This window comes from Mesoplodon bidens (assembly GCF_964165515.1).
Source record: "Mesoplodon bidens genome assembly, chromosome: 3".
NCBI lineage: Eukaryota > Metazoa > Chordata > Mammalia > Artiodactyla > Ziphiidae > Mesoplodon > Mesoplodon bidens.
Genome location: NC_138178.1, coordinates 60,198,652 through 60,225,947, shown reverse-complemented (window position 1 = coordinate 60,225,947; position 27,296 = coordinate 60,198,652). Strand labels below are relative to the sequence as shown.

At 37.2% G+C, this 27,296-nt stretch overlaps 1 protein-coding gene across 3 annotated transcripts in view; it reads right to left on the bottom strand.

Moving 5' to 3' along the window:
• Window positions 1-27,296, bottom strand: part of LRRC49 (leucine rich repeat containing 49) — a 131,962-nt gene that overhangs the window by 98,763 nt on the left and 5,903 nt on the right. For 2 of the 3 annotated variants that reach the window (XM_081227433.1, XM_081227434.1), the window contains exons 4-6: window positions 25,027-25,129; window positions 23,486-23,689; window positions 3,476-3,542 (exon numbers count right to left, since the gene is read on the bottom strand). In XM_081227433.1, coding sequence (XP_081083559.1) covers window positions 3,476-3,542; window positions 23,486-23,689; window positions 25,027-25,129 — 374 coding nt within the window. Of the gene's footprint in view, window positions 1-3,475; window positions 3,543-23,485; window positions 23,690-25,026; window positions 25,130-25,472; window positions 25,671-27,296 lie in introns of all 3 variants that reach the window. The other variant, XM_081227435.1, reaches the window with a different exon arrangement.

Sequence of the window (27,296 nt, the reverse complement as noted above, 5' to 3'; positions counted from 1 at the left end):
AATAACAGCATAAGCTTGAGAAATTCTACTAAAATACTAAAAAAATAGAGATAGGTATATGGAAAAGCAATATGTAAATATATACATAAATTTATACATATACATAAAGTTTTCTGAACTCAAGAAAGATAAATATACAGAATGAAGGGGTACATAACCTGTATATGGTATATTCTTCCTTCTGTTAATAATTCTGGGACATTTCTTTTAGAAAGCGACCTTTCTCCAATGCTATTTGGTCCTGGTGGGACATATAATTAGAATGCCTACATTTTAGTTTGGTCACTCTGAAAAGAAACGTTGTTAACTCTTATATATAGGTATCAATCTGTAATTTTAAAAAAGTCACTGGGGATATTGTTCAGCTTCTTGGTTTGCAATCAGGTCAGAATTTTGTGCAGCATCTCTGATGGAATAGTCTGTTACGTGTTGCAGCCATGGACAAAGTCACAGGCATAGAGAAAATGACAGAAATTTCAGAAAAAAGGTGGTGTAGGGTGAGAGCAGAGTTCTTGATTAGTTAATAAATTTCACAGCCAGAAGAAGAGATGATAGGAATGCTCAAAAGCCTAATCTTGGGTCACACTAATAAGAGAGAGTCTCAAGGTAGACAGCAGAGCTTTTTAGTACATCTAGGAAAGCTGGATACTCCAGTCTTATGTATGTGTATACTAGTAACCCAGACTGCTCTATCTGGATAAAGACAACCTTCCTACTCAGCAATAGGAAAGACATCTGTTTTCAGGCAAGCAACCACAGAAAGAGCCAGCTCTCCCTGAAGGAAAAGATGTCACTGAAAGAAAAGATTCTTTTTGAAGCACATTTGTGTCCATGTTAAAGCAAGCGTTTACCAAGAGAACATTTTCTGGTAGACAAAAAAAAATCTAGGTCATAAACTGAGAGTCAACCTCTCATATTCCTCTGTATTCTTTACTACTCACATACAATCAATTGCTAAATCTTAATGTTTTTACTTTTTAAATATTTATCCAATCTGCCCCCTTGTTATAGCCCTATCGCTACAACTTTAAGTTGCCATCACTTCTCACCAAGATTACTGAATTAGTCTCTCAGCTGTTCTCTGTTTCCAGTTTCACCTCCCCTCAGCTCTTTACATTCCCCAATCTGTTTCTTGAACACTATCACTATTTCTATCAATGTTTTCACATCCATAAACCAATTATATTTCATTTCACAATGTACATCATGTATCATTTTTATTTCCAATGGAAGTAAATTCAAAACACAAAGAGTAGTCATTTAATTTTCTTTTAGTTTTTTAACTACCTGATGCTATTTTTTTAGAGTTGCACGTTGTTTCAACTTGAATAGTGTATCTCCTGACTTTTTAGTCACCAAGACTGTCTTTGCTTTGAAATACTCCAAATTTTTGTTTATTGGATTTAAATATTTGAAACAAGACTCAGATTTTCATTTAACACATAACACATAACACAGGTCAGCTAACAAGGTAACAAGGTGACTTGGTCTAATATTTAGACCAAGTGATACATCATCCATTTACCAGTTGCTCTTATAGATCTTGGGTAATGCCCGTGAATTCTTAAAGGTATATTATAATATAAAAACCACATAAATGCTTATTTTTCATATATACATTTTAAAATAAACTTAATAAAAATATTGCTACCATAAAATGTTTCACTTATACTGATGAATAGCATTTAAAATAGTGGGTTACAGAAAGATAAAATAGCAATTCCTTATTATGGCATATAAAGTCTTCCACAGTCTGGCCTTAAACCTACCTCTCTTGCCTCATCTCTCACCATCCCTCAACATGTGCTAAATTCTCCAGCAGTAAAACATACTTATCATGTTGTTTTTAGTCTCAGTGTCTTTATATATGATGCTCTCTTACTGACAAGACTCTAATTCTTCTTCCTCTTCCACCACCATCTAACTAACTGGGTAACTTTTCCTCTACTAAAGTGATACTAACCAGCCTGCAGAGCTGGACAATTCCCAGGCATCAACATTCCTCCCTCTGAGTGCACACACAGGCAGACATATAGATGGGGCTGGGATGAGATTAGAACCTAGCAGATGTGGCCTATCTAATACATCTATCAAGGTTTTATTAATTATATTAGCTTTTCAACAAAATGATTAGGAATAACAGCTATTAGAAGGCCTAAAGAGATCACACTGAGGTTTACACCTGACCAACTGCAAGTGGGAGATTTGTTCTCAACAGGCAGGGACTCCCAGATCACCCCACCATGTACACTTACCACCTCAGGAGAGGTTTTACCTTCTGCATGAGTATGTAGCTCATGTAGCTATTTATAAATAAGTACTCATATTGCAAAGATTAAAATTTAAATGTAAGAGCAAAGGGTTAAAAAACAGCCGAGATGCTCTGCAAGAGAAGAATAAGGAGAGGGAACATAACAAACCAGACAGAGAAATTAAGACAGACAAATGTATGGGTAGACAAACTAATCGAATGGAATAATGATCCCAGGTTATATAGTAATCAGGGAATTATAAATCAAAATCATAAGGGGACACCACTTTATACCAATTCAATTGGCAAAAATTAAGAAGTCTGAAAATTCCAAATGTTGAAAAGGATGTGAAGCAACAGGATCTATTATGTGTTACTGGTGGGAGTATAAACTGGTACAATCACTTTGGAAGACAATTTGGCATTAACGTTTAAAGTTACACATTTAAATAACCTGTGACCCATCAGTTTCACTCCTAGATATATACCCTAGAGTACATATGATGTATGGAAGAAACATGTACAAGAATGTTCTTAGAAGTACTATCCTAATAGGAAACAAAAAAAAACCAAACAAACAAAAAGGAATCAACCCAAATGTCTATCAATAATAAAACGGAGAAAAAGGTTTTTGTGTAATCAAACCATGGAACATACAACAATAAAGATAAACTACATCTATGTAGTCAAAATAGATGAACCTCAGTAACATAATGTTGTATCCAAAAAGCAAACAGTGGATGACAATATATAGTTTGACACCTTTTTTTAAAATTAAAAGACAATACTACTAAACAATATATTATTTAAACACATATATGTGATAAAACCAACTAAAAACACCAGTAAAAGAATGATAAATGTGAAATCCAGAATAGTGTTGTCTTGGAATAAAGAAGGAACACTTAAGTAGAAGAAAATCATTAGTAATATTCTAGTTCTTGGGTTGGGGTTGGCTATAAGTTAATAAAAGACTAAATAAGAATCAAAATTGTCATAACTATAAGAATTCTAAATGTTTTATAAGTTTAATCTGTCACTTACCACTGAGGAATTACCAAACCTTATATAAATGAGCTTAATACCTTAATACCATAGCTAATTTCAGTGAATCAATAAAGTAACTCTGGAAAAATTCCACACAAGTATAATTCTTAAAACTTTTATATGAAATTTCCTAGAGCTTTTTCAAATAAGAAAGAAATGAAAGGGCTTTAACAATACCTGATTTCCATGAAGGTCCAAGACATCTAAGCTTTTTAGATTCTCCAGATTTGAGATTTTCTTGATTCTGAAAATCAGAGTAAGTAGAGTAGAAATACAGATGTACCACATCTATTGTAAATCAAAAACTCTAAGGCATAACTCATTTTCATTTATTCTCTCTAGATAGGTAGATAGGCAGGCAGATAGACAGACAGACAGACATAGAAATATATATAGAGAGAAATTATATAAAATTGTATACTAAAACCTTTTTTTCATTGATTTTAATTATAATGTTAAAGATGCAGTCCCATTGGGGAAATGTCCCAAAGTCAGCTTGAAAGTCCTATCTTTAGGAAAGAACAATTCTACTTCTAGGAACTTTAGCACTTATTCAAGGCAATTCCTTTCACCTGAGAATACAGCCTAAATTCCTTACCTCAGTCCTCAAGGCCCTAAACTCTCTGACTACTGACTCTTCCTCCAGCTTATCTCCTACCAAGACTCCAGTGCACCCAGTCACTCTGCTCCAGCCACAGGAGCTTTCTTGCCATCTCTAACTTGACAAATTCATTTCTGCCTGGGGTGTTTACCCTTGCTGTTCCTTCTTCCTTAATGTTCTTCCCCCAGAACTTCACATGGTTGGTTCACTCCTTCATGTTATTCAAGTCTTGGCTCAAATATCTTCTCAGAGCAGCCTTTTCAGATGACCCTATCAAAAAGAGCTCTTGAGGAGACCTTCAAGATGGTGGAGGAGTAAGATGTAGAGATCACCTTCCTCCCCACAAATACATCAGAAATACATCTACATGTGGAACAACTCCTACAGAACACCTACTGAATGCTGGCAGAAGACCTCAGACTTCCCAAAATGCAAGAAAATCCCCATGTACCTGGGTAGGGCAAAAGGAAAAAGAATAAACAGAGACAAAAGAATAGGGACGGGACCTGCACCAGTGGGAGGGAGCTGTGAAGGAGGAAAAGTTTCCACACACTAGGAAGCCCCTTCACTGGCGGAGATGGGGGGTGGGGGGGGAAGCCTCGGAGCCATGGAGGAGAGCACAACAACAGGGGTGCAGAGGGCAAAGCAGAGAGATTCCCACACAGTGGATTGGTGCCAACCAGCACTCACCAGCCAGAGAGGCTTGTCTGCTCACCCGCCGGGACAGGTGGGGATGGGAGTTGAGGCTTGGGCTTCAGAGGTCAGATCCCAGAAGGGGATCTAGTGCACCACAGCTAGGTGGGAGGGAGTCCGAGAAAAAGTCTGGAACTGCCTAAGAGGCAAGAGACCATTGTTTCTGTGTGCACGAGGAGAGGGGATTCAGAGCACCGCCTAGACGAACTCCAGAGACGGGCACAAGGCGCAGCTATCAGCTCGGACACCAGAGACGGGCATGAAACACTAAGGCTGCTGCTGCAGCCACCAATGAGCCTGGGTGCAAGCACAGGTCACTAGGCAACCTCTCCTCCTGGTAGCTTGTGCAGCCTACCATGGCCAGGGTCCCGTGATCCAGGGACAACTTCCCCGGGAGAACACACAGCACGCCTCAGGCTGTTGCAATGCCACATTGGCCTCTGCCACCACAGGCTCACCCCGCATTCCATACCCCTCCCTCCCCATGGCCTGAGTGAACCAGAGCCCCCTAATCAGCCGCTACGTTAACTCCATGCTGTCTGAGCAAAGAGCAGATGGCCTCAGGCGACCTACACGCAAAGGCAGGTCCAAGTCCAAAGCTGAACCCCAGGAGCTGTGCGAACAAAGAAGAGAAAGGGAAATCTCTCCCAGCAGCCTCAGGAGCAGTGGATTAAATCTACACAATCAACTTGATGTACCTTGCATCTCTGGAATACCTGAATAGACAACGAATCATCCTAAAATTAAGGCTGTGGACAATGGGAGCAACTGTAGACTTGGGGTTTGCTTTCTGCATCTAATTTGTTTCTGGTTTTACATTTATCTTAGTTTAGATTTACAGTTTATTATCATTGGTAGACTTGTTTATTGATTTGGTTGCTCTCTTCCTTTTATTTTTATATATTGATATATATTTTTTTTCCTTTTTCTCTTTTTGTGAGTGTGTATGAGTACACTTCTTTTTGAGATTTTATATGTATAGCTTTGCTTTACCATTTGTCCTAGGGTTCTGTCAGTCCGTTTTTTTTTTTTATTAGTATAGTTTTTAGCACTGGTTATCATTGGTGGATATGTTTCTTGGTTTGGTTGCCCTCTTCTTTCTTTCTCTTTATTATTACTTTAATTTTTTAATTTGTAATAATTTTTAAATTATTTTTTTATTTTAATAACTTTATTTCCTTCCTTCCTTCTTTCTTCCTTCCTTTCTTTCTTTCTTGCTTCCTTCCTTCCTCCCTCCTTACCTCCCTCCCTCCCTCTCTCACTCTCTCTCTCTCTGTCTTTCTTTCTTTCTTTCTTACAGGGTCTTGGTGCTCTAGCCGGGTGTCAGGCCTGTGACTCTGAGATGGGAGAGCCGAGTTCACGACACTGGTCCACCAGAGACCTCCCAGTTCCATGTAATATCAAATGGCAAAAGCTCTCCCAGAGATCTCCATCTCAACGCTAAGACCCAGCTCCACTCAACGACCAGCAAGCTACAGTGCTGGACACCCTATGCCAAACAACTAGCAAGACAGGAACACAAACCCACCCATTAGCACAGGGGCTGCCTAAAATCATAATAAGGTCACAGACACCCCGAAACACAGTACCAGACGTGGTCCTGCCCACCAGAAAGACAATATCCAGCTTCATCCACCAGAACACAGGCACCAGTCCCCTCCACCAGGCAGCCTACATCACCCACTGAACCAACCTTAGCCACTGGGGGCAGACAACAAAAACAATGGGAACTACGAACATGCAACCTGGGAAAAGGAGCTCCCAAACACAGTGGGTAAAGCAAAATGAGAAGACAGAGAAACACACAGCAGATGAAGGAGCAAGGTAAAAACCCACCAGACCAAACAAATGAAGAGGAAGGAGGCAGTCTACCTGAAAAGGAAATCAGAGTAATGATAGTAAAGATGATCCAAAATCTTGGAAACAGAATGGAGAAAATACAAGAAACGTTTAACAAGGACCTAGAAGAACTAAAGAGCAAACAAACAACGATGAACAACACAATAAATTAAATTAAAAATTCTTTAGAAGAAATCAGTAGCAGAATAACTGAGGCAGAAGAACGGATAAGTGACTTGGAAGATAAAATAGTGGAAATAACTGCTGCAGAGCAAAATAAAGAAAAAAGAATGAAAAGAATTGAGGACAGTCTCAGAGACCTCTGGGACAACATTAAACGCACCAACATATGAATTATAGAGGTCCCAGAAGAAGATGAGAAAAAGAAAGGGACTGAGAAAATAATTGAAGAGATGAGAGTTGAAAATTTCCCTAATATGGGAAAGGAAATAGTCAATCAACTCCAGGCAGTGCAGAGAGTCCCATACAGGATAAATCCAAGGAGAAACACGCCAAAACACATATTAATCAAACTATCAAAAATTAAATACAAAGAAAAAATATTAAAAGCAGCAAGGGAAAAACAACAAATAACATACAAGGGAATCCCCATAAGGTTAACAGCTGAACTTTCAGCAGAAACTCTGCAAGCCAAAAGGGAGTGGCAGGACATATTTGATGAAAGGGAAAAACCTACAAACAAGATTCCTCTACCCAGCAAGAATCTCATTCAGATTCAGCAGAAAATTAAAAGCTTTACAGATACGCAAAAGATAAGAGAATTCAGCACCACTAAAGCAGCTTTACAACAAATGCTAAAGGAACTGCTATAGGCAGGAAACACAAGAGAAGGAAAAGACCTACAATGACAAACCCAAAACAATTAAGAAAATGGGAATAGGAACATACATATCGTTAATTACCTTAAATGTAAATGGATTAAATGGTCCCACCGAGACACCGATTGGTTGCATGGATACAAAACCAAGACCCGTATATATGCTGTCTACAAGAGACCCACTTCAGACCTAGGGACACATACAGACTGAAAGTGAGGGGATGGAAGAAGATATTCCATGCAAATGGAAATCAAAAGATAGCTGGAGTAGCAATTCTCATATCAGACAAAATAGACTTTAAAATAAAGACTATTAGAAGAGACAAAGAAGGACACTACATAATGATCAAGGGATCTATCCAAGAAGAAGATATAACAAATGTAAATGTTTATGCACCCAACATAGGAGCACCTCAATATGTAAGGCAAATGTTGACAGCCATAAAAGGGGAAGTCGACAGTAACACAATCATAGTAGGGGACTTTAACACTCCACTTTCACCAATGGACAGATCAACCAAAACAAAAATAAATAAGGAAACAAAAGCTTTAAAATGACACATTAAACAAGATGGACTTAATCGACATTTATAGGACATTCCATCCAAAAACAACAGAAAACACTTTCTTCTCAACTGCTCATGGAACATTCTCCAGGATAGATCATATCATGGGTCACAAATCAAGCCTTGGTAAATTTAAGAAAATTGAAATCACATCAAGTATCTCTTCTGACCACAATGCTATGAGACTAGATATCAATTACAGGAAAAAATCTGTAAAAAATACAAACACACGGAGGCTAAACAATATACTACTAAATAACCAAGAGATCACTGAAGAAATCAAACAGGAAATCAAAAAATATCTGGAAACAAATGACAATGAAAACACGATGACCTAAAACCTATGGGATGGAGTAAAAGCAGTTCTAAGAGGGAAGTTTATAGCAACACAATCCTACCTCAAGAAACAAGAAACATCTCAAATAAACAACCTAACCTTACACTTAAAACAATTAGAGAAAGAAGAACAAAATAACTCCAAAGTTAGCAGAAGGAAGGAAATCATAAAGATCAGATCAGAAATAAATGAAAAAGAAATGAAGGAAACAATAGCAAAGATCAATAAAACTAAAAGCTTGTTCTTTGAGAAGATAAACAAAACTTACAAACCATTAGCCAGACTCATCAAGAAAAAAAGTGAGATGACTCAAATCAATAGAATAAGAAATGAAAAAGGAGAAGTAACAACAGACACTGCAGAAAAACAAAGGATCATGAGAGAGTACTACAAGCAACTATATGCTAATAAAGTGGACAACCTGGAAGAAATGGACAAATTCTTAGAAAAGCACAACCTTCCGAGACTGAACCAGGAAGAAATAGAAAATATGAACATACCAATCACAAGAACTGAAATTGAGACTGTGATTAATAATCTTCCAACAAACAAAAGCCCAGGGCCAGATGGCTTCACAGGCAAATTCTATCAAACATTTAGAGAAGAGCTAACACCTAAGCTTCTCAAACTCTTCCAAAATATAGCAGAGGGACGAACACTCCCAAATTCACTCTACGAGGCCACCATCACCCTGATTCCAAAACCAGACAAAGATGTCTCAAAGAACACTACAGGCCAATATCACTGATGAACATAGATGCAAAAATCCTCAACAAAACACTAGCAAACAGAATCCAACAGCACATTAAGGGGATCATACAGCATGATCAAGTGGGGTTTATCCCAGGAATGCAAGGATTCTTCAATATATGCAAATCAATCAATGTGATACACCATATTAACAAATTGAAAGAGAAAAACCATATGACCATCTCAATAGATGCAGAGGAAGCTTTTGACAAAATTCAACACCCATTTATGACAAAAACCCTCCAGAAAGTAGGCATAGAGGGTACTTACGTCAACATAATAAAGGCCATATAGGACAAACCCACAGCCAACATCATTCTCAATGGTGAACAACTGAAACCATTTCCACTAAGATCAGGGACAAGACAAGGTTGTCCAGTCTCAGCACTATTATTCAACATAGTTTTGGAAGCTTTAGCCACAGGAATCAGAGAAGAAAAAGAAATAAAAGGAATCCAAATCAGAAAAGAAGAAGTAAAACTGTCACTGTTTGCAGATGACATGACACTATACATAGAGAATCCTAAAGATGCTACTGGAAAACTACTAGAGCTAATCAATGAATCTGGTAAAGTAGCAGCATACAAAAGTAATGCACAGAAATCTCTTGCATTCCTATACACTAATGATGAAACATCTTAAAGAGAAATTAAGGAAACACTCCCATTTACCACTGCAACAAAAAGAATAAAATACCTAGGAATAAACCTACCTAGGGAGACAAAAGACCTGTATGCAGAAAACTACAAGACACTGATGAAAGAAATTAAAGATGATACCAACAGATGGAGAGATATGCCATGTTCTTGGATTGGAAGAATCAACATTGTGAAAATGACTCTACTACCCAAAGCAATCTACAGATTCAATGCAATCCCTATCAAACTACCAGTGGCATTTCTCACAGAACTAGAACAAGAAATTTCACAATTTGTATGGAAAAACAAAATACCCCGAATAGCCAAAGCAATCTTGAGAAAGAAAAATGGAGCTGGAGGAATCAGGCTACCAGACTTCAGACTATACTACAAAGCTGCAGTAATCAAGACAGTATGGTACTGGCACAAAAACAGAAATATAGATCAATGGAACAGGATAGAAAGCCCAGAGATAAACCCTAGCACATATGGTCACCCTATCTTTGATAAAGGAGGCAAGAATATACAATGGAGAAAAGACAGCCTCTTCAATAAGTGGTGCTGGGAAAACTGGACAGCTACATGTAAAAGAATGAAATTAGAACACTCCCTAACACCATACAATTGAAGACCTAAATGTAAGGCCAGATACTATAAAACTCTTAGAGGAAAACATAGGCAGAACACTCTATGACATACATCACAGCAAGATCCTTTTTGACCCACCTCCTAGAGAAATGGAAATAAAAGCAAAAATAAACAAATGGGACCTAATGAAACTGAAAAGCTTTTGCGCAGCAAAGGAGAACATAAACAAGACGAAAAGACAACCCTCAGAATAGGAGAAAATATTTGCAAATGAAGCAACTGACAAAGGATTAATCTCTAATATTTACGAACAGCTCCTGCAGCTCAATATCAAAAAAACAAACAACCCAATCCAAAAATGGACAGAAGGCCTAAATAGACATTTCTCCAAAGAAGATTGCCAACAAACACATGAAAGGATGTTCAACATCACCAATCCTTAGAGAAATACAAATCAAAACTAAAATGAGGTCAACTCACACCAGTCAGAATGGCCATCATCAAAAAATCTACAAACAATAAATGCCAGAGAGGGTGTGGAGGAAAGGGCACCCTCTTGTACTGTTGTTGGGAATGTAAATTGATACAGCCACAGTTCTCTATGGAGAACAATATGGGTGGTCCTTTAAAAACTAAAAATAGAACTACCATACAACCCAGCAATCCCACTACTGGGCATATACCCTGAGAAAACCATATTTCAAAAAGAGTCATGTACCACAATGTTCATTGCAGCTCTATTTACAATAGCCAGGACATGGAAGCAATGTAAGTGTCCACTGACAGATGAATGGATAAAGAAGATGTGGCACATATATAAATGGAATATTACTCAGCCATAAAAAGAAACGAAATTGAGTTATTTGTAGTGAGGTGGATGGACCTAGAGTTTGTCGTACAGAGTGAAGTAAGTCAGAAAGAGAAAAACAAATACTGTATGCTAACACATATATATGGAATCTAAAGAAAAAAAATGGTTCTGAAAAACCTAGGGGCAGGACAGGAATAAAGATGCAGACACAGAGAGTGGACTTGAGCACACGGGGAGGGGGAAGGGTAAGCTGGGATGAAGTGAGAAAGTGGCACGGACATATATACAATAACAAATGTAAAATAGATAGATAGTGGGAAGCAGCCACATAGCACAGGGAGATCAGCTCCGTGCTTTGTGACCACCTAGAGGGGTGGGATAGGGAGGGTGGGAGGGAGACGCAAGAGGGAGGGGATATGGGATATATGTATATGTATAGCTGATTCACTGTGTTATAAAGCAGAAACTAACACACAATTGCAAAGCAGTTATACTCCAACAAAGATGTTAAAAAAAAAAAAGAGCTTTCCCTTCCTGTCTCCATCATTCTCTCCTTTCCCTGTTTTAATGGACTTCATTGCATTTATCCTTGCCTAAAATTATATTATGTATTGTATACATAATACATAAAATAATAATACATAAAATAATACATATTTTTATATCTCCTTCCTCAAACCAAAATGTGATCTTCAAGAGGACAGAAACTTTGATATGCCCTCTGCTGTATCCTCAGCACTCATGATAATGCCTGGCACTGAGTAGGCACCCAATAAATATTCTTTTAATCAATGAATGCCCATACTGACTAAATGGATGAGTTTTATGTACAAGGGCATTCATGACAGGGTTATTTATCACTGAGAAAAATTGGATACCACCTAAATGCTTTCTACTAGACTTGCTCCATTTGTGAATATTTATTTGGAATTTTTGATTGGCCATCTTGTGAAAGCTGAAGTGTTGCTATATATTTAAAAACCCAGAATTTTTATCTCTAAAATGTCCCCTTGGGATTTCCCTGGTGGTGCAGTGGATAAGACTCTGCACTCCCAATGCAGGGGGACCATTTTCAATCCCTGGTCAGGGAACTAGATCCCACATCCATGCCACAACTAGGAGTCTGCATGCCACAACTAAGGATCACACAAGCCGCAACTAAGAAGCCCACGAGCTTCAATTAAGGAGCCCTGGGGCTGCAACTAAGGAGCCCACCAGATGAAACTAAGACTCAGTGCAACCAAATAAATAAATATTGAAAAAATAATAAAATAAAATAAAACACCCGCTCTTAAGTTCCCTAATGGTTAGGGCCTACCCACTGTCTCCCTCATTCCTATCGTCGATGGCTACCTTACCTGTCCAACTGCCTCCAACTGGACTCTCCTCTAACAAAAAAACAAAGCAAAAACCACTTCCCTTTTATTGTTCTCCCTCCTACAGATCCTACTTTCTCCTACTACCATTATTCAGTAGAGGGAAAGGAGCAATGGCAAAGAAAGGGTAAAATGAAGGTCATACAATCCATCTTTATCATCATCTGTCTATCACTATTTATTTCTGTTGTCATTGTTTATTGCCTCAAAGAACCGTTTCTACCTTCTTAAATATTTCCAGAACCTGGATCATACCTTGAAGCTTCATATATGCTGATCACTATGTAAAGATAACGCACACTTAAACGTCATGAATTTCTATCTCCATTTAACCTCAGCATCTTATATCATAGCCAAATCCAGACTTATATTACCACAACCATTCCAATCCAATTTTATAAAAATATTTATCTACACCTATTATGTTCCATCACAGAGCGACTATAGTTCTTCCTCTCTCCCTTATCTCTCTCTCTCTCTAATTCATTCATACACACACACACCCCCCCACACACACACCCCACACTCCCTTATGACCACAACCCCTTCATCAGTCCCCTTTCTCACACCACAACACTGGCAGAATCTGCTCCTTTCCCAGAAAGCACTCTACCCCTGAACACCCCTACGTCAGTTCATCCAAACCATTAATATCCTTCCGGACTCATGGGAATCCTTCATTAACCTTCATCCAGAGTCAGGCATTCAGGCATTTAAGATTATCTCACCTTACACTTAAATCTAATAATAATAGTGAATATTAATAATAATAATAATAATAATAACAGCAGCTAAACCAGATGGGAAAACAGACAAAACTTTGAACAAAATTATTCCTCTGTCTGCTTTGCTCTTGAAATACCTAGAATGGCTGGAGAAAATTACAGTACCCTAAAAATATGGCTTAGGACAGAGTGATGCTTTCTAACAGTAATTTGACCTCACAGGTATTAGAGAAGACTTTTATTCAATTCTTTTATACTCCCAAGCTCACGTTCCCTAAAACAGTGGTTCTCAAACTTTTGTGTGTATCAGAATCATCTGGAGGGCTTGCTAAAAACACAAATTGCTGGGTCCTACCTCCAGAGTTTCTGGGATAGCATCTAAAAATTTGCATTTCTAACAAGTTCTTGGGTGGTGTTGATGCTGCTGGTCCTGGAATCACACTGTGAGCCACACCCTAAAATATAGATTTTTACCCTAAAATATAGACTTTTTTCCTCATCAAATCTCAATTCCCCCCTCATATAAGCTTTATGAGGGTGAACTCATTTACTAAAGCCTATCTTAGAATTCCTTAGGGAAACAATTAGAGGTGCAGACAAAGATTTATAGACAAGAATATTCATCACAACGCACACACACACACACACATACACAAAGGACACAATGTAAGTCTAACAAAAGGGAACTATTAAGTAAATTATTATATATATCCATATATATTATGTAGCTCTTAAAAATTATATTTTCAAAGAACCCTTAATGACATGAGAAGAAGTAAATAATAAAATATATTCAAGTAAAAAACACATAGTATAAAAACCAGTTTTGTAAAACTGTGATACGTGATTATAGAATGAAGGGTGTACTCAAGTGTTGATAACCAAAACTTGGAAATAAGGCAAAGGGATGACTGCATGTCCTTTCAATGCACTGTCAACAAACCTACCTAAGGATCATCTGAGTGTTTACAACTAACTAGAGCCCAAACTCTGTAACATTACATACTAAATTGCAGAAAACTAATAAGATGTAATGATAATTTTTGCCAAGTAGGAATGTAGTTTGTTCTGTCTAATAGAAAAGATAGCCCATAGTGTTATGAGTTTAGTGCTTTGTAGGATATTAACCTGTTCAATAACTTAATCTTATTCCAGCATTATTTATTTTTCATTGACTGTGTATCAGTGTCTCTTATCCTCCTTTGAACCAGCTTTGTCATCCCACTGGTTCCCTCACTATTGAGTTAATTAAAACTTTGGCCTGTAGTTACCATCTATTGGTCTGAGAATTATATTTTTAATATTTTGAAAATTATACATAAGATATGGAGATTGTCTCAGTCCAAGTTTCTCTGATTTGGACGATGAAAGTAATCTGTTTATTTATCAGAAACTCTGGGCACATTTAAGGCACTTCAATCACAGAAAGCTTCATGTGTAATATGTCTTCTCAAAGCATTCCACCAGGGCCACACATACTGTTAAGCTATCCAGTAAAACAGTCACTATCTGTTGTGACTTCAAGCATTCTCTTAGCTTTGACACATAGTGGCTTTATGACTCTCACTTTTGATTCTGATTGCCCAGGTGAATAGGAAGAAAAATAGACAAGTTGCTCAGTCGGTTAAACCCAAGACCAGCCAAATACCTTGCTCTCTTGTTCTCATGAACTGCCTTTGCCATAGATTCTTTCCCTACCCCCCAGTACCTGAAGTAACATAAAAACAAATCTAATTCTAAGGAATTCAGAGGCAGATGAAGGCATCAGTTGACCTAGGAGGTTACTGGTCAGATTAATTATTGATGTGAGGAATTTGCAGAATCCTAGTCAGTTCCTAAATAGCTTAAGATTTTTACATTGATACCAATGTGACCTGAAAGGTTTTAAATTTTAAAAGTTCCCCCATTAAACAGAACTGAACTAGAAAAAGACAAGTCTCACTCATCACTCAGCAGATACAGACATCTAGGGATATATCACAGCTTGTCTCTGCAGGCCACATTATGTGATTGATGCCAGAATAAGGACCCCACTACAGGATCTATACAGGGCCTGGCTTTTCAGGTGTCAAAGACAAATCCTTAAGTGGGAACCTTCAAGAAATCAAAAGGAAGGGAATATGGAATCCCAGCGTCTGGTGGAGAATTCTGTTATCTATAGTCCCTGGTGATCCGAAGAAAATCCAGAGAAGTTCTATTCATTAGCCTGTGATGATCAGGGTACCAGAAGATCTCACAAGGATAAACAGGGGATACAGATAACAGAAGAGTTAGATGGTAAGAACTTCAACAGCAAAGTGGTACAGAGGGGTTGGGAGTTCTTTGTTAGCAATGTAAACTTCACATACGGAATCTGAGCAGGATCCTTCTAGCTTCTAAGCAGAAATCTTTGTTGGATCTGCTTGAATTTAAAGGCATATTGTTGCATTGGATTTTCATATGTGGTTCCATTGCCTTGGACTAAAAGACTACAGTGCTTTCTGGATTTAACCAGTCAGGGGCAACAAGTCATCCAAGACAAACATTCTAGCATTCCTCTAGCATTCCTCAGCCAGGTTTGCCTAATGTTCACTAAAGTACTGCCTTACTATAGATTTGCATCTTCAAGGCTCACAGACAAAGTCAGCTGGCTAGAGAGCAGTAGGCACATGTTTTAGGGATCAGATTTGCATTGTACTGATACTTCAGAAATATGCAATTTGGGGCAGTGTGGAAAGTAGTCTTCTGACTCATTTTCTTTTTTATTCAAGAACACTAACAGTTCTATTTTCTTTATGTAAAAAATAAAATAAAACAGCTATTTTCTTCCTGTAAAAAATAAAACAGCTATTTTCTTCATGTAAAAAATAAAATAAAATGTGAGTGAAAAGCAAACAAACAAAAAGAGGGGAATTCCCTGGCAGTCCAGTGGTTAGGACTCTGTGCTTTCACTGCTGAGGACCCGGGTTCAATCCCTGGTTGGGGAACTAAGATCCCACAAGCTGTGTGACATAGCCACAAAAATAAATAAATAAATAAATAAAATAAAAATAAAAAATTAAATTAAATTAAATTTTAAAAAAGATGGAGGAGTAGAAAAAGAAAGATAGGCTGGTGTCTTCAAGGCACACATTACTAAAAACCAAAACAAAACAAAAACAAACTTAAAACATTATTTCCAAGAAGACAGAGAACCTGAAAAGAAGCAGCAGGAATGGGGAGAAAAGGGAACCCTCATGCACTGTTGATGGGAATGTAAATTAGTGCAGCCACTATGGAAAACATTATGGAAACTCCTCAAAAAATTAAAAATGGAACTACCATAGGATCTAGCAATTCCATTCCTGGGTATATATCTGAAGAAAAGAAAAACACTAATTAGAAAAGATATGTGCACCCCTATGTTTATTGCAGCATTATTTACAATAGCCACAATATGGAGCAACCCAAGTGCCCATCAATAGATGAATGGATAAAGATGTTGTTGTATACATATAAATATTACTCAGCCATAATAAAGAGTGAAATCTTACCATTTGCAACACCATGGATGGACCTAGAGGGTATTATGCTAAGTGAAATACATCAGACAGAGAAAGACAAAATACCGTATGATTTCACTTATATGTGGAAAATAAAACACAACAAAACAGAAACATTTATAGATATAGAGAACAAACAGGTGGTTGGCAGAGGGGACGGGGGTAGGGAGGAAAGCAATAGATGAGGGAGATTAAGAGGCAAAAACTTCCAGTTGCAAAATAAACGAGTCATGGGTATGAAATAAACAGTGTGAGGAATATAGTCAATAATTATGTAATATCTTTGTATGATGAGAGATGGTAACTAGACTTATCATCATGGTGATCACTTTGAAATGTACAGAAGTATCGAATCACTATGTTGTATAACAGGAACTAACATAGTGTTGGAGGTTGATTATACTTCAAAAACAAAGTCAGACACTACATAATGATCAAGGGATCGATCCAAGACGAAGATATAAGAATTGTAAATATTTATGCACCCAACATATGAGCACCTCAATACATAAGGCAAATACTAACAGCCATAAAAGGGGAAATCAACAGCACAGTCATAGTAGGGGGCTTTATCACCCCACTTTCACCAATAGACACATCATCCAAAATGAAAATAAATAAGGAAACACAAGCTTTAAATGATACATTAAACAAGATGGACTTAATTGATATTTATAGGACATTCCATCCAAAAACAACAGAATACACATTTTTCTCATGTGCCCATGGAACATTCTTCAGGATAGATCATATCTTGGGGTCACAAATCAAGCCTTGCTAAATTTAAGAAAATTGAAATTGTATCAAGTATCTTTTCCAATCACAATGCTATTAGACTAGATATCAATTACAGGAAAACATCTGTAAAAAATACAAACACATGGAGGCTAAACAATACACTGCTTAATAACAAAGTGATCACTGTAGAAACCAAAGAGGAAATTAAAAAATACCTAAAGACAAATGACAACGGAGACACCACGACCCAAAAACTATGGGATGCAGCAAAAGCAGTTCTAACGGGATGTTTATAGCAATACAATCCTACTTTAAGAAACAAGAAACATCTGAAATAAACAACCTTGCACCTAAAGAAATTAGAGAAAGAAGAACAAAATAAAACCCCAAAGTTAGCAGAAGGAAATAAATCAAAAAGAGCAGATCAGAAATAAATGAAGGAAACGATAGCAAAGATCAATAAATCTAAAAGCTGGTTCTTTGAGAAGATAAACAAAATTGATAAACCATTAGCCAGACTCATCAAGAAAAAAAGGGAGAAGACTCAAATCAATAGAAATGGAAAAGGAGAAGTAACAACTGACACTGCAGAAATACAAAGGATCATGAGAGATTGCTACAAGCAACTCTATGCCAATAAAATGGACAACCTAGAAGAAATGGACAAATTCTTAGAAATGCACAACCTGCCGAGACTGAACCAGGAATAAATAAAAAATATGAATAGACCAATCACAAGCACTGAAATTGAAACTGTGATAAAAAATCTTCCAACAAACAAAAGCCCAGGACCAGATGGCTTCACAGGCAAATTCTGTCAAACATTTAGAGAAGAAGTAACACTTATTCTTCTCAAACTCTTCCAAAATATAGCAGATGGAGGAACACTCCCAAACTCATCTTACGAAGCCACCATCACCCTAATACCAAAACCAGACAAACATGTCAGAAAGAAAACTACAGGCCAATATCACTGATGAACATAGATGCAAAAATCCTCAACAAAATACTAGCAAACAGAATCCAACAGCACATTAAAAGGATCATACACCATGATCAAGTGGGGTTTATTCCAGGAATGCAAGGATTCTTCAATATACGCAAATCAATCAACGTGATACACCATATTAACAAATTGAAGGAGAAAAACCATATGATCATCTCAATAGATGCAGAGAAGTCTTTTGACAAAATTCAACACCCATTTATTATAAACATTTATGCCTGCAGAAAGTAGGCATAGAGGGAACTTTCCTCAACATAATGAAGGCCATATATGACAAACCCACAGCGAACATCGTCCTCAATGGTGAAAAACTGAGACCATTTCCACTAAGACCAGGAACAAGACAAGGTTGCCCACTCTCACCACTCATAATTGAACATAGTTTTGGAAGTTTTAGCAACAGCAATCAGAGAAGAAAAAGCAATAAATGGAATCCAAATCAGAAAAGAAGAAGTAGGGCTTCCCTGGTGGCGCACTGGTTGAGAGTCCGCCTGTGGCTGCAGGGGTCACGCGTTTGTGCCCCGGTCTGGGAGGATCCCACATGCCATGGAGCGGCTGGACCCGTGAGCCATGGCCCCTGAGCCTGCACGTCTAGAGCCTGTGTTCTACAACGGGAGAGGCCACAGCAGTGAGAGGCCCACATATTGCAAAAAAAAAAAAAGGGGGGGGTAAAGCTGTCATTGTTTGCAGATGACATGATACTATACATAGAGAATCCTAAAGATGCTACCAGAAATCTGCTGGAGGTAATCAATGAATTTGGTAAAGCTGCGGGATACAAAATTAATGCATTGAAATCTCCTGTATTCTTACACACTAATGATTAAAATCTGAAAGTGAAATTAAGAAAACACCCCCATTTACCACTGCAACAAAAAGAATGAAATATCTAGGAATATACCTACCTAAGGAGACAAAAGACATGTATGCAGAAAATTATAAGACACTGATGAAAGAAATTAAAGATGATACAAATAGAAGGAGAGATATACCATGTTCTTGGATTAGAAGAATCAACATTGTGAAAATGACTCTACTACCCAAAGCAATCTACAGATTCAAAGCAATCCCTATCAAACCACCACTGGCATTTTTCACAGAACTAGAACAAAAAAATTTCACAATTTGTATGGAAACACAAAGACCCTGAATAGCCAAAGCAATCTTGAGAAAGAAAAATGGAGCTGGAGGAATCAGGCTCCATGACTTCAGACTATACTACAAAGCTACTGTAATCAAGACAGTATGGTACTGGTACAAAAACAAATATAGATCAATGGAACAGGATAGAAAGCCCAGAGATAAACCCACGCACATATGGTCACCTTATCTTTGATAAAGGAGGCAAGAATATACAGTGCAGAAAAGACAGCCTCTTCAATAAGTGGTGCTGGGAAAACTAGACAGGTACATATAAAAGTATGAAATTAGAACACTTCCTAACACCATACACAAAAATAAACTCAAAATGGATTAAAGACCTAAATGTAAGGCCAGACACTATCAAAGTCTTAGAGGGAAACAGGTAGAATGCTCTATGACATAAATCACAGTAAGATCTTTTTGACCCACCTCCTAGAGAAATGGAAATAAAACCAAAAATAAACAAATGGGACCTAATGAAACTTAAAGGCTTTTGCACAGCAAAGGAAACCATAAACAAGACCAAAAGTCAACCCTCACAATGGGAGAAAATATTTGCAAATGTAGCAACTGACAATGGATTAATCTGCAAAATTTACAAGTAGCTCATGCAGCTCAATAACAAAAAATCAAAAAACCCAATCCAAAAATGGGCAGAAGACCTAAATACATTTCTCCAAAGAAGATATACAGATTGCCAACAGACACATGAAAGAATGCTCAACATCATTAATCATTAGAGAAATGCAAATCAAAACTACAATGAGATATCATCTCACACTGGTCAGAATCACCATCATCAAAAAATCTAGAAACAATAAATGCTGGAGAGGGTGTGGAGAAAAGGGAACACTCTTACACTGTTGGTGGGAATGTAAACTGATACAGCCACTATGGAGAACAGTATGGAGGTTCCTTAAAAAACTACAAATAGAAGTACTATATGACCCAGCAATCCCACTACTAGGCATATACCCTGAGAAAACCATAATTCAAAAAGAGTCATGTACCAAAATGTTCATTGCAGCTCTATTTACAATAGCCAGGACATGGAAGCAACCTAAGTGTCCGTCAACAGATGAATGGATGAAGAATATGTGGCACATATATACAATGGAATATTACTCAGCCATAAAAAGAAACAAAATTGAGTTATTTGTAGTAAGGTGGATGGTCCTGGAGTCTGTCATATAGAGTGAAGTAAGTCAGAAAGAGAAAAACAAATACCATATGCTAAGACATATATATGGAATCTAAGAGAAAAAAGTCATGAAGTACCTATGGGTAAGACGGGAATAAAGACACAGACCTACTAGAGCATGGACTTGAGGATATGGGGAGGGGGAAGGGTAAGCTGTGACAAAGTGAGAGAGTGGCATGGACATATATACACTACCAAACGTAAAATCGGTAGCTAGTGGGAAGCAGCCGCATAGCACAGGGAGATCAGCTAGGTGGTTTGTGACCACCTAGAGGGGTGGGATAGGGAGGGTCGGAGGGAGGGAGACGAAGAGGGAAGAGAGATGGGAACATAGTATATGTATAACTGATTCGCTTTGTTATAAAGCAGAAACTAATGCACCATTGTAAAGCAATTATACTCCAATAAAGATATTAAAAAAAATGAGATGATAAAAGTAATGCATACATTTTGTGGAAATTTTAGAAAACTACAGAAAAATTTTAAAAAGGTATTTTAAATACCAAAATCATTCCTACCCCAACCAAAGATAACTACTGCTAATAATTGTTGTATTGGGTGCCAGTGTTTTTCTTTTGTGTATGTGTGTATTTGATTTCCATTTTCTAAAAATATAGCATATATAATTATAAATTTATGTTGTATGTAAATAAAAATCTATTTATAAAAAAAAAAAGAAAAAACAAAGTCAGAGAAAGAAATCAAATTTGTGGCTACCAGAGGCAGGGGATGGGTGAGAGGAAGGGGAATTGGATGAAGGCAGTCAAAAGATACAAAACTCCAGTTATGAGATAAATAAGTCCTAGGGATGTAATGTACAACATGATATATATAATGAACACTGCTGTATGTTATATATGAAAGTTCTTAAGAAAGTAAATCCTAAGAGTTCTCATCACAAGAAAAAAAATTTTTTTCTCTTTGTTTAATTTTGTAACTATATGAGATGGTGATGTTCAACTAAACTTACTGTGATAATCATTTCATGATGTATGTAAGTCAAATCATTATGCTGTATACTTTAAACTTATATAGTGCTATATGTCAACTATATCTCAAGAAAACTGGAAGAAGACAAAAACAAACAAAAAACTACTTACTCAAGGACTAAAAGAAGGACCTAAAAGCCATGATACTAAAGAATAAATGGAAGCTAGACAAACAAATCAGAAACTCCAAGGATCAGAAACTAGTAAAGAAGTCTCCGGGAGAGAGGAGCGGAAGCACCTAGAAGGAAATGCCTTAATTGTACGAAAAGTTTACTCCTCACTTTACTGAGTGAATGCTCTGGTGGCATACTCCTAGTGTGTATAGTTTGGACATATTTAACCTCACAAAAGTCAATTTACATCTCCATTTCTTCATCAGTAAATAAGAGAGCTGATCTCTAAGGTCACTCCAAACTCAAATACTCAATGATCCTAAAATTACTCTAAATTCCCTCATGCTACCATAATGCTTAGTTTAACACTTGAACCAACTATAGATGATAAACTACACTGATGGGAACTTTCAGGAAGCTGCAGAAAAGAGACAAGAGCCTAGAACGCTGGGACATGATCTTGAAAAAAGTATCTTATATTACCATTGGCCAGCAAGAATAAAGAGGTAATTCAAGGTCCATGCTGTGGCAGGGGAAATAGGGAGGAAAGGAACCAAGTTTAGGTATAATGCTATATCTAAACTTCATGATAATATAAAAATCATTCTTGGATTTTGCTAAACAGCCTTTCTTTGTAGGCATTGCAAAAGCTATCTAGTAAAAAAGAATGGAAAGAAAAGTCTTGAACAAATCCCAAAGAAATTAGTGAGGAATTATGTAGCTGCACTACACAATAGAGCCTTATAAAAGGAACTGAGGAAGTTGATATAGGATGTAATATCAAATACATACTGAGAATATCATCTGAACAACAATCAATCAGTATAGTTGTCACTGGGTATCAGCAGGGTATTGGGTCTTGTATCCCCATGGATATCAAAATCTGAAGATGCTCAAGTCCCCTATGTGAAATGTCAGAGTATATGCAGGCTTTAAATCATCTCTAGACTACTCATAATATGTACTACAGTGTAAATGCTATATAAGTAGTTTCCAGGAGCGTGGCAAATTCAAGCTTTGCTTTTTGGAACTTTCTGGAATATTTTTTTCAAGTATTTTCGATCCTCGGTTGAATCCGTGGATGAGAAACTGGATACAGATGACTGACTATAATTCGACAATCACAAAGTATCAAATGTCTACCCTCAGTCAAGCACTGAGAAGAATCACAAATGAAACACATAATCCTAATGTGAATACATGTTTAAAATATAACCTAATATAACATAAAGGCCTGTGCCACTAACTACTGAAGCCTGTGCCCTAGAGCCCATGCTCTGCAACAAGAGAAGCCACTGCAATGAGAAGCCCACGCACTGCAGTGAAGAGCAGCTCCTGCTCACCACAACTAGAGAAAGCCCATGCGCAGCAACAAAAGACCCCACGCAGCCAAAAATAATAAATAAATAAAATAATTAATTTAAAAAAACATAAAGGCCAAAGTCTGCTATTTACTTTCGCATAAGATATGGCACGGGAAAGCAACAGAAATAATAAAATATGCACTTAAAAAATGTTACTTGGTTTGAATAATTGTCAGACTGAATCTCATAAAACAAATTATGACTGAATCTTAATCCATTTAAATAATCTTTCAAAAATTTTAGTCTATTAGTTTCTTAAGTATTATTCAATTTTGAGTTGCCATCTAAACACCATAGGATTCAACGTTAGTCCTAAGTATAACAAACAAAAACTGATCTGCAAAGATTACCTGTTTTTCCCCAACAGAAGGACACGGAGGGATCTCAGAGTAGAAAGCCCACTAATTTCTTCAATCTGGTTATCATATAAATCCAAGAATATTAGCCTCTGCAGATTAGAAATATTTTGGATCCGAGTTATAAAATTGTGTTGAAAGTTCAACAGACGAAGGTGTTCTTCCCCATCGATGATAGGACATACAGTCAGCTTTTGCCTAGAAAACATTTTTTAAAGTTAATAAGGTTCTGATTTAGCGCTCCGCCTCCTTTTACAAATATGAATAGTAGTATCTTCATGCTCCCATGCTGTGAGGAGAAAAAGATAAATAGAACTACTTCTTGCCTCCATGAACTAAGCATTCTAGATCTAAGTGTAATTCACTCATATAAAAGCCAATATACTTTGGCCAGGGTAATTATTAAAATTAAGTCTAGCTCTAATTGCATTTAAAAAAACTCCAACATTAATTATTTCACATAAAATTAACTTAACATCATAAAATACTCAATGTAATTGCCTTCTGCAATAGAGGTTGAGATGATTCAAAGAACCATGTCACATAACCAGAGAAGTGCATTTGCCATCAATCCACTGCTCAGGCATTGCTAAGGTAGGAAGTTTGCTTAACCATTTGCTGTTAGATATGCACTGCTAAGCTAAAGGTGTGTACAGCAGAGGTAGTTTCCCTGCTGGTTATAGTGCTAAGGTAAGGTTGAAATCCTTCATCCACCATTCTACTGCTGATACTTTCCTAGATTTAAAGATGGGGATCAAGTCCTAAACATACTTATGCATTCAGAATTTTTTGAGAGTTTATTTTGTCCCAGGTTCTGTTCTAGGTGCCTGAAATACAGAACTAAACAAAACTCCCAGTGTCTGTGGAGCTTATATTCTAGTGGGAGGAGACAAACAATAAACTTAATAAGTTAAATATTTAATATGTTAGAAGGTGATAAGTGCTAAGAAGAAAAATAAAGCAGAGAAAGGGGCTGGGGACAGTCAGGGTCGAAGGAGTTACAGCTTTGGAGAGTGTGGCCAGGGAAGGCTATCCCTAGGTGATGACACTTGAGTAAAGATCTGAAGGAGGTAAAGACAGTGAGTCTACAGATATGTGGTGGAACAGCATTCCAGGCAGAGAGAACAGCAAATGCAAAAGGTCTGAGGTTTAAGCATGCTTGGTGTATTCAAGGAACAACAAGGAGGCAGGTATGGCTGTAGCAGGGTGAGTGAAGGAGAGATTAGGAGGCTGTGAGCCAATGAGGTAAAAGGGAACTCAACTGGATAGGGCAGAGGAGCCCATGTGAGGACTATATTTTGAAGTTTTATCTATAGTACTGTTTTAGAGTATAGTCAAGCTCTTTTACGTCATATAGATATAAAATTTCTCCACATACTCTTGGAAGGATAAATTTAAAAACTGGTAACAGTGATTATACCTAGGTAGGAGAAATAAATAGCAGGAAAATAAGAGGAGGGAGAGAGACTTTTGTACCTTTCAAATCTTGTACCGTGTCTATAAATTATCTAGTCAAAAAAGTAAGTTGTCCTCACCTTTCTAGGGTCAACCTGTCTGAGTAAAGAATTTTCTCTTCAGAAGAACGTTGGAGAATGGGAAATGATGGCATTGATGAGCTCACCAAATTAATATGATCACCTATTGAAAATGATATACAAATTACTTGATTAAGAAAAACCTTTAAAATCTTGAAACTAAAGTCACCTCATATTTGGAGAACTCTGGCACCTACAAATATCCTTTCTAGAAAATATAGCCTCCATAGCTCTCCATATTTGAAATTAGTTACTAAACTTGAGCTCGTTTCTTTCCTCTTTAAACGAAAACTATGTGTTCTGTGTATACCAAATAATTTTTCCCTTGCCTTATAGATTGGTTGAAAGTATAGAACTACGCTAGTGCTACCTTTATCCCTTTATAATCCTGACTCCTAATACTAAATTTTAACTCTCTTATAACTGAGATGATGGTCCCTCATTACCAGATACGTTTGGGCCAGCACTATGACAGCCCGGCCGGATTCTGGACTTTGAAGGTGTCTTAGTGGAAGAATTTCCAAATGCTGATAAGGAGCTCATGGTAGTTTTCATTTCCAGCCCACATAATTCTGTCACATTTGTTGTGGATGAGATGCAGGATGATTTATTACGAGGTGAAGGGCTTATTACTCTTCCATCTCCTTCAAAATATCAAAAAATTTATCACAAAGCTATACAATACATGACTTTGCTACAGGAAATACAGGGAAAGTAGTTTTGGATAACAAATGGAAACCTCGCATCATCCGTTTTTCTTTGTATGTTCAGCTACTATTGGTAGAGAATATTGCAGAGACCAAAGTGGACGTCAATAAATCTTGTACACTTGTAGTTCGGCTTGTAGTTAGGGCCCACAAGGTATGTGACACCCCTATGAGGTTTATAGGTTGTTGGATAGATGTTGTCCCTGCCATTAAGTAGCTTTCAATCTAGTGGACAAACACATACGAAATTAATAAACTGTACAGAACAACATACACAAAATGCAGAATAAAAAAAAATATCAATTTATAATTTCACACATAAATGTGTCTGGTCATTTTTTACTTAAAGAAGATGGTCACAGATGAGTTTTGGGGGAGGTGGATATTAAGATATATTCTAAAGACCTAGAAGAATGTAGAATAGTTAATAAAAGATGCTGGGAAGTTCCAGAAATGAAGTAAGACTTGAGCAATGGGTCAAAGGTACCAGTTTGAACACCAGAAGAAATCAACTCTATTTCCTTCTACAAAGAGAAAATTTCCTAAAAGCAGCAATCGATGCTGATGGGAGTAATAAGCAATAAAATAGAACTTAAGGTACCACAGAATTCTACTGCTTAAACTGACCAATAAAGCAAAAAGATGAACCCAAATATAGGAAGCTAACATATTCTTTGGGAAGCCATCTTAAAATCAAGTTCCATATATATCATACTAAAGAACTGTAAAGCAGTGGTATTTGCTAACTTCTCCAGGTATGCAAGATATAAACCAAAGTATCACATACCTCACTTCTTGAACAAAATAATCAGTGCTCACATCCCACTTTTCTGAATATCATGAAATATCAGGTAACTAATAATGATGTTCTAGAGTACAAGCATTCAGAATTGAGATCATGTTCATAAATGAATTGGTCTTGTGACATGACCAGTTGCTAGCAAGGTACCCAAGCAACCAGGAGTCAGTAAACGGATTTGGAAATCAAAAATTGGATGGTTAAAAGAACAAAAACCAGTGTAAGGATTAACTGGTTAAGGATTAACTGGTCAGCTAAATATGATAAAGGAAAAACTTCAAACAATAGACAACCTTGATTTCCCTTGTTAGCATCAGAATTAGGTTTTTAAAATTATTTTGTTAAGGCTTCAAGCCATTCCTCAATTTAGCAGGCAGATTTAAATTTAATAAGACTTGGGATATAGAGGCAATAATCAAGGAGTAAATTTCACTTACTTCAGTGAATAAAGGAATTTCATCCTCACACTTTTCAGCTCTTATCATACACAGAAGTCAAAATCACTATCTGCATGATGAGCTTACAGTCACGATCAGTATGACATACATCATACAGTAAATAGCAGGATATGAGAAAGATCAGATAGAAAGGCCTTAAAATCCACAAACAAGATACTCTAAATCAGGGGTGCCCACCCCTCAACTGTTAGGAACTGGGCCGCACAGCAGGAGGTGAGCAGTGGGCAAGAGAGCAAAGCTTGCATTACCATGTGAACCACTGCTTCCGTTACCACCTGAATCATGCCCCCACCCCTGACCCCGGCT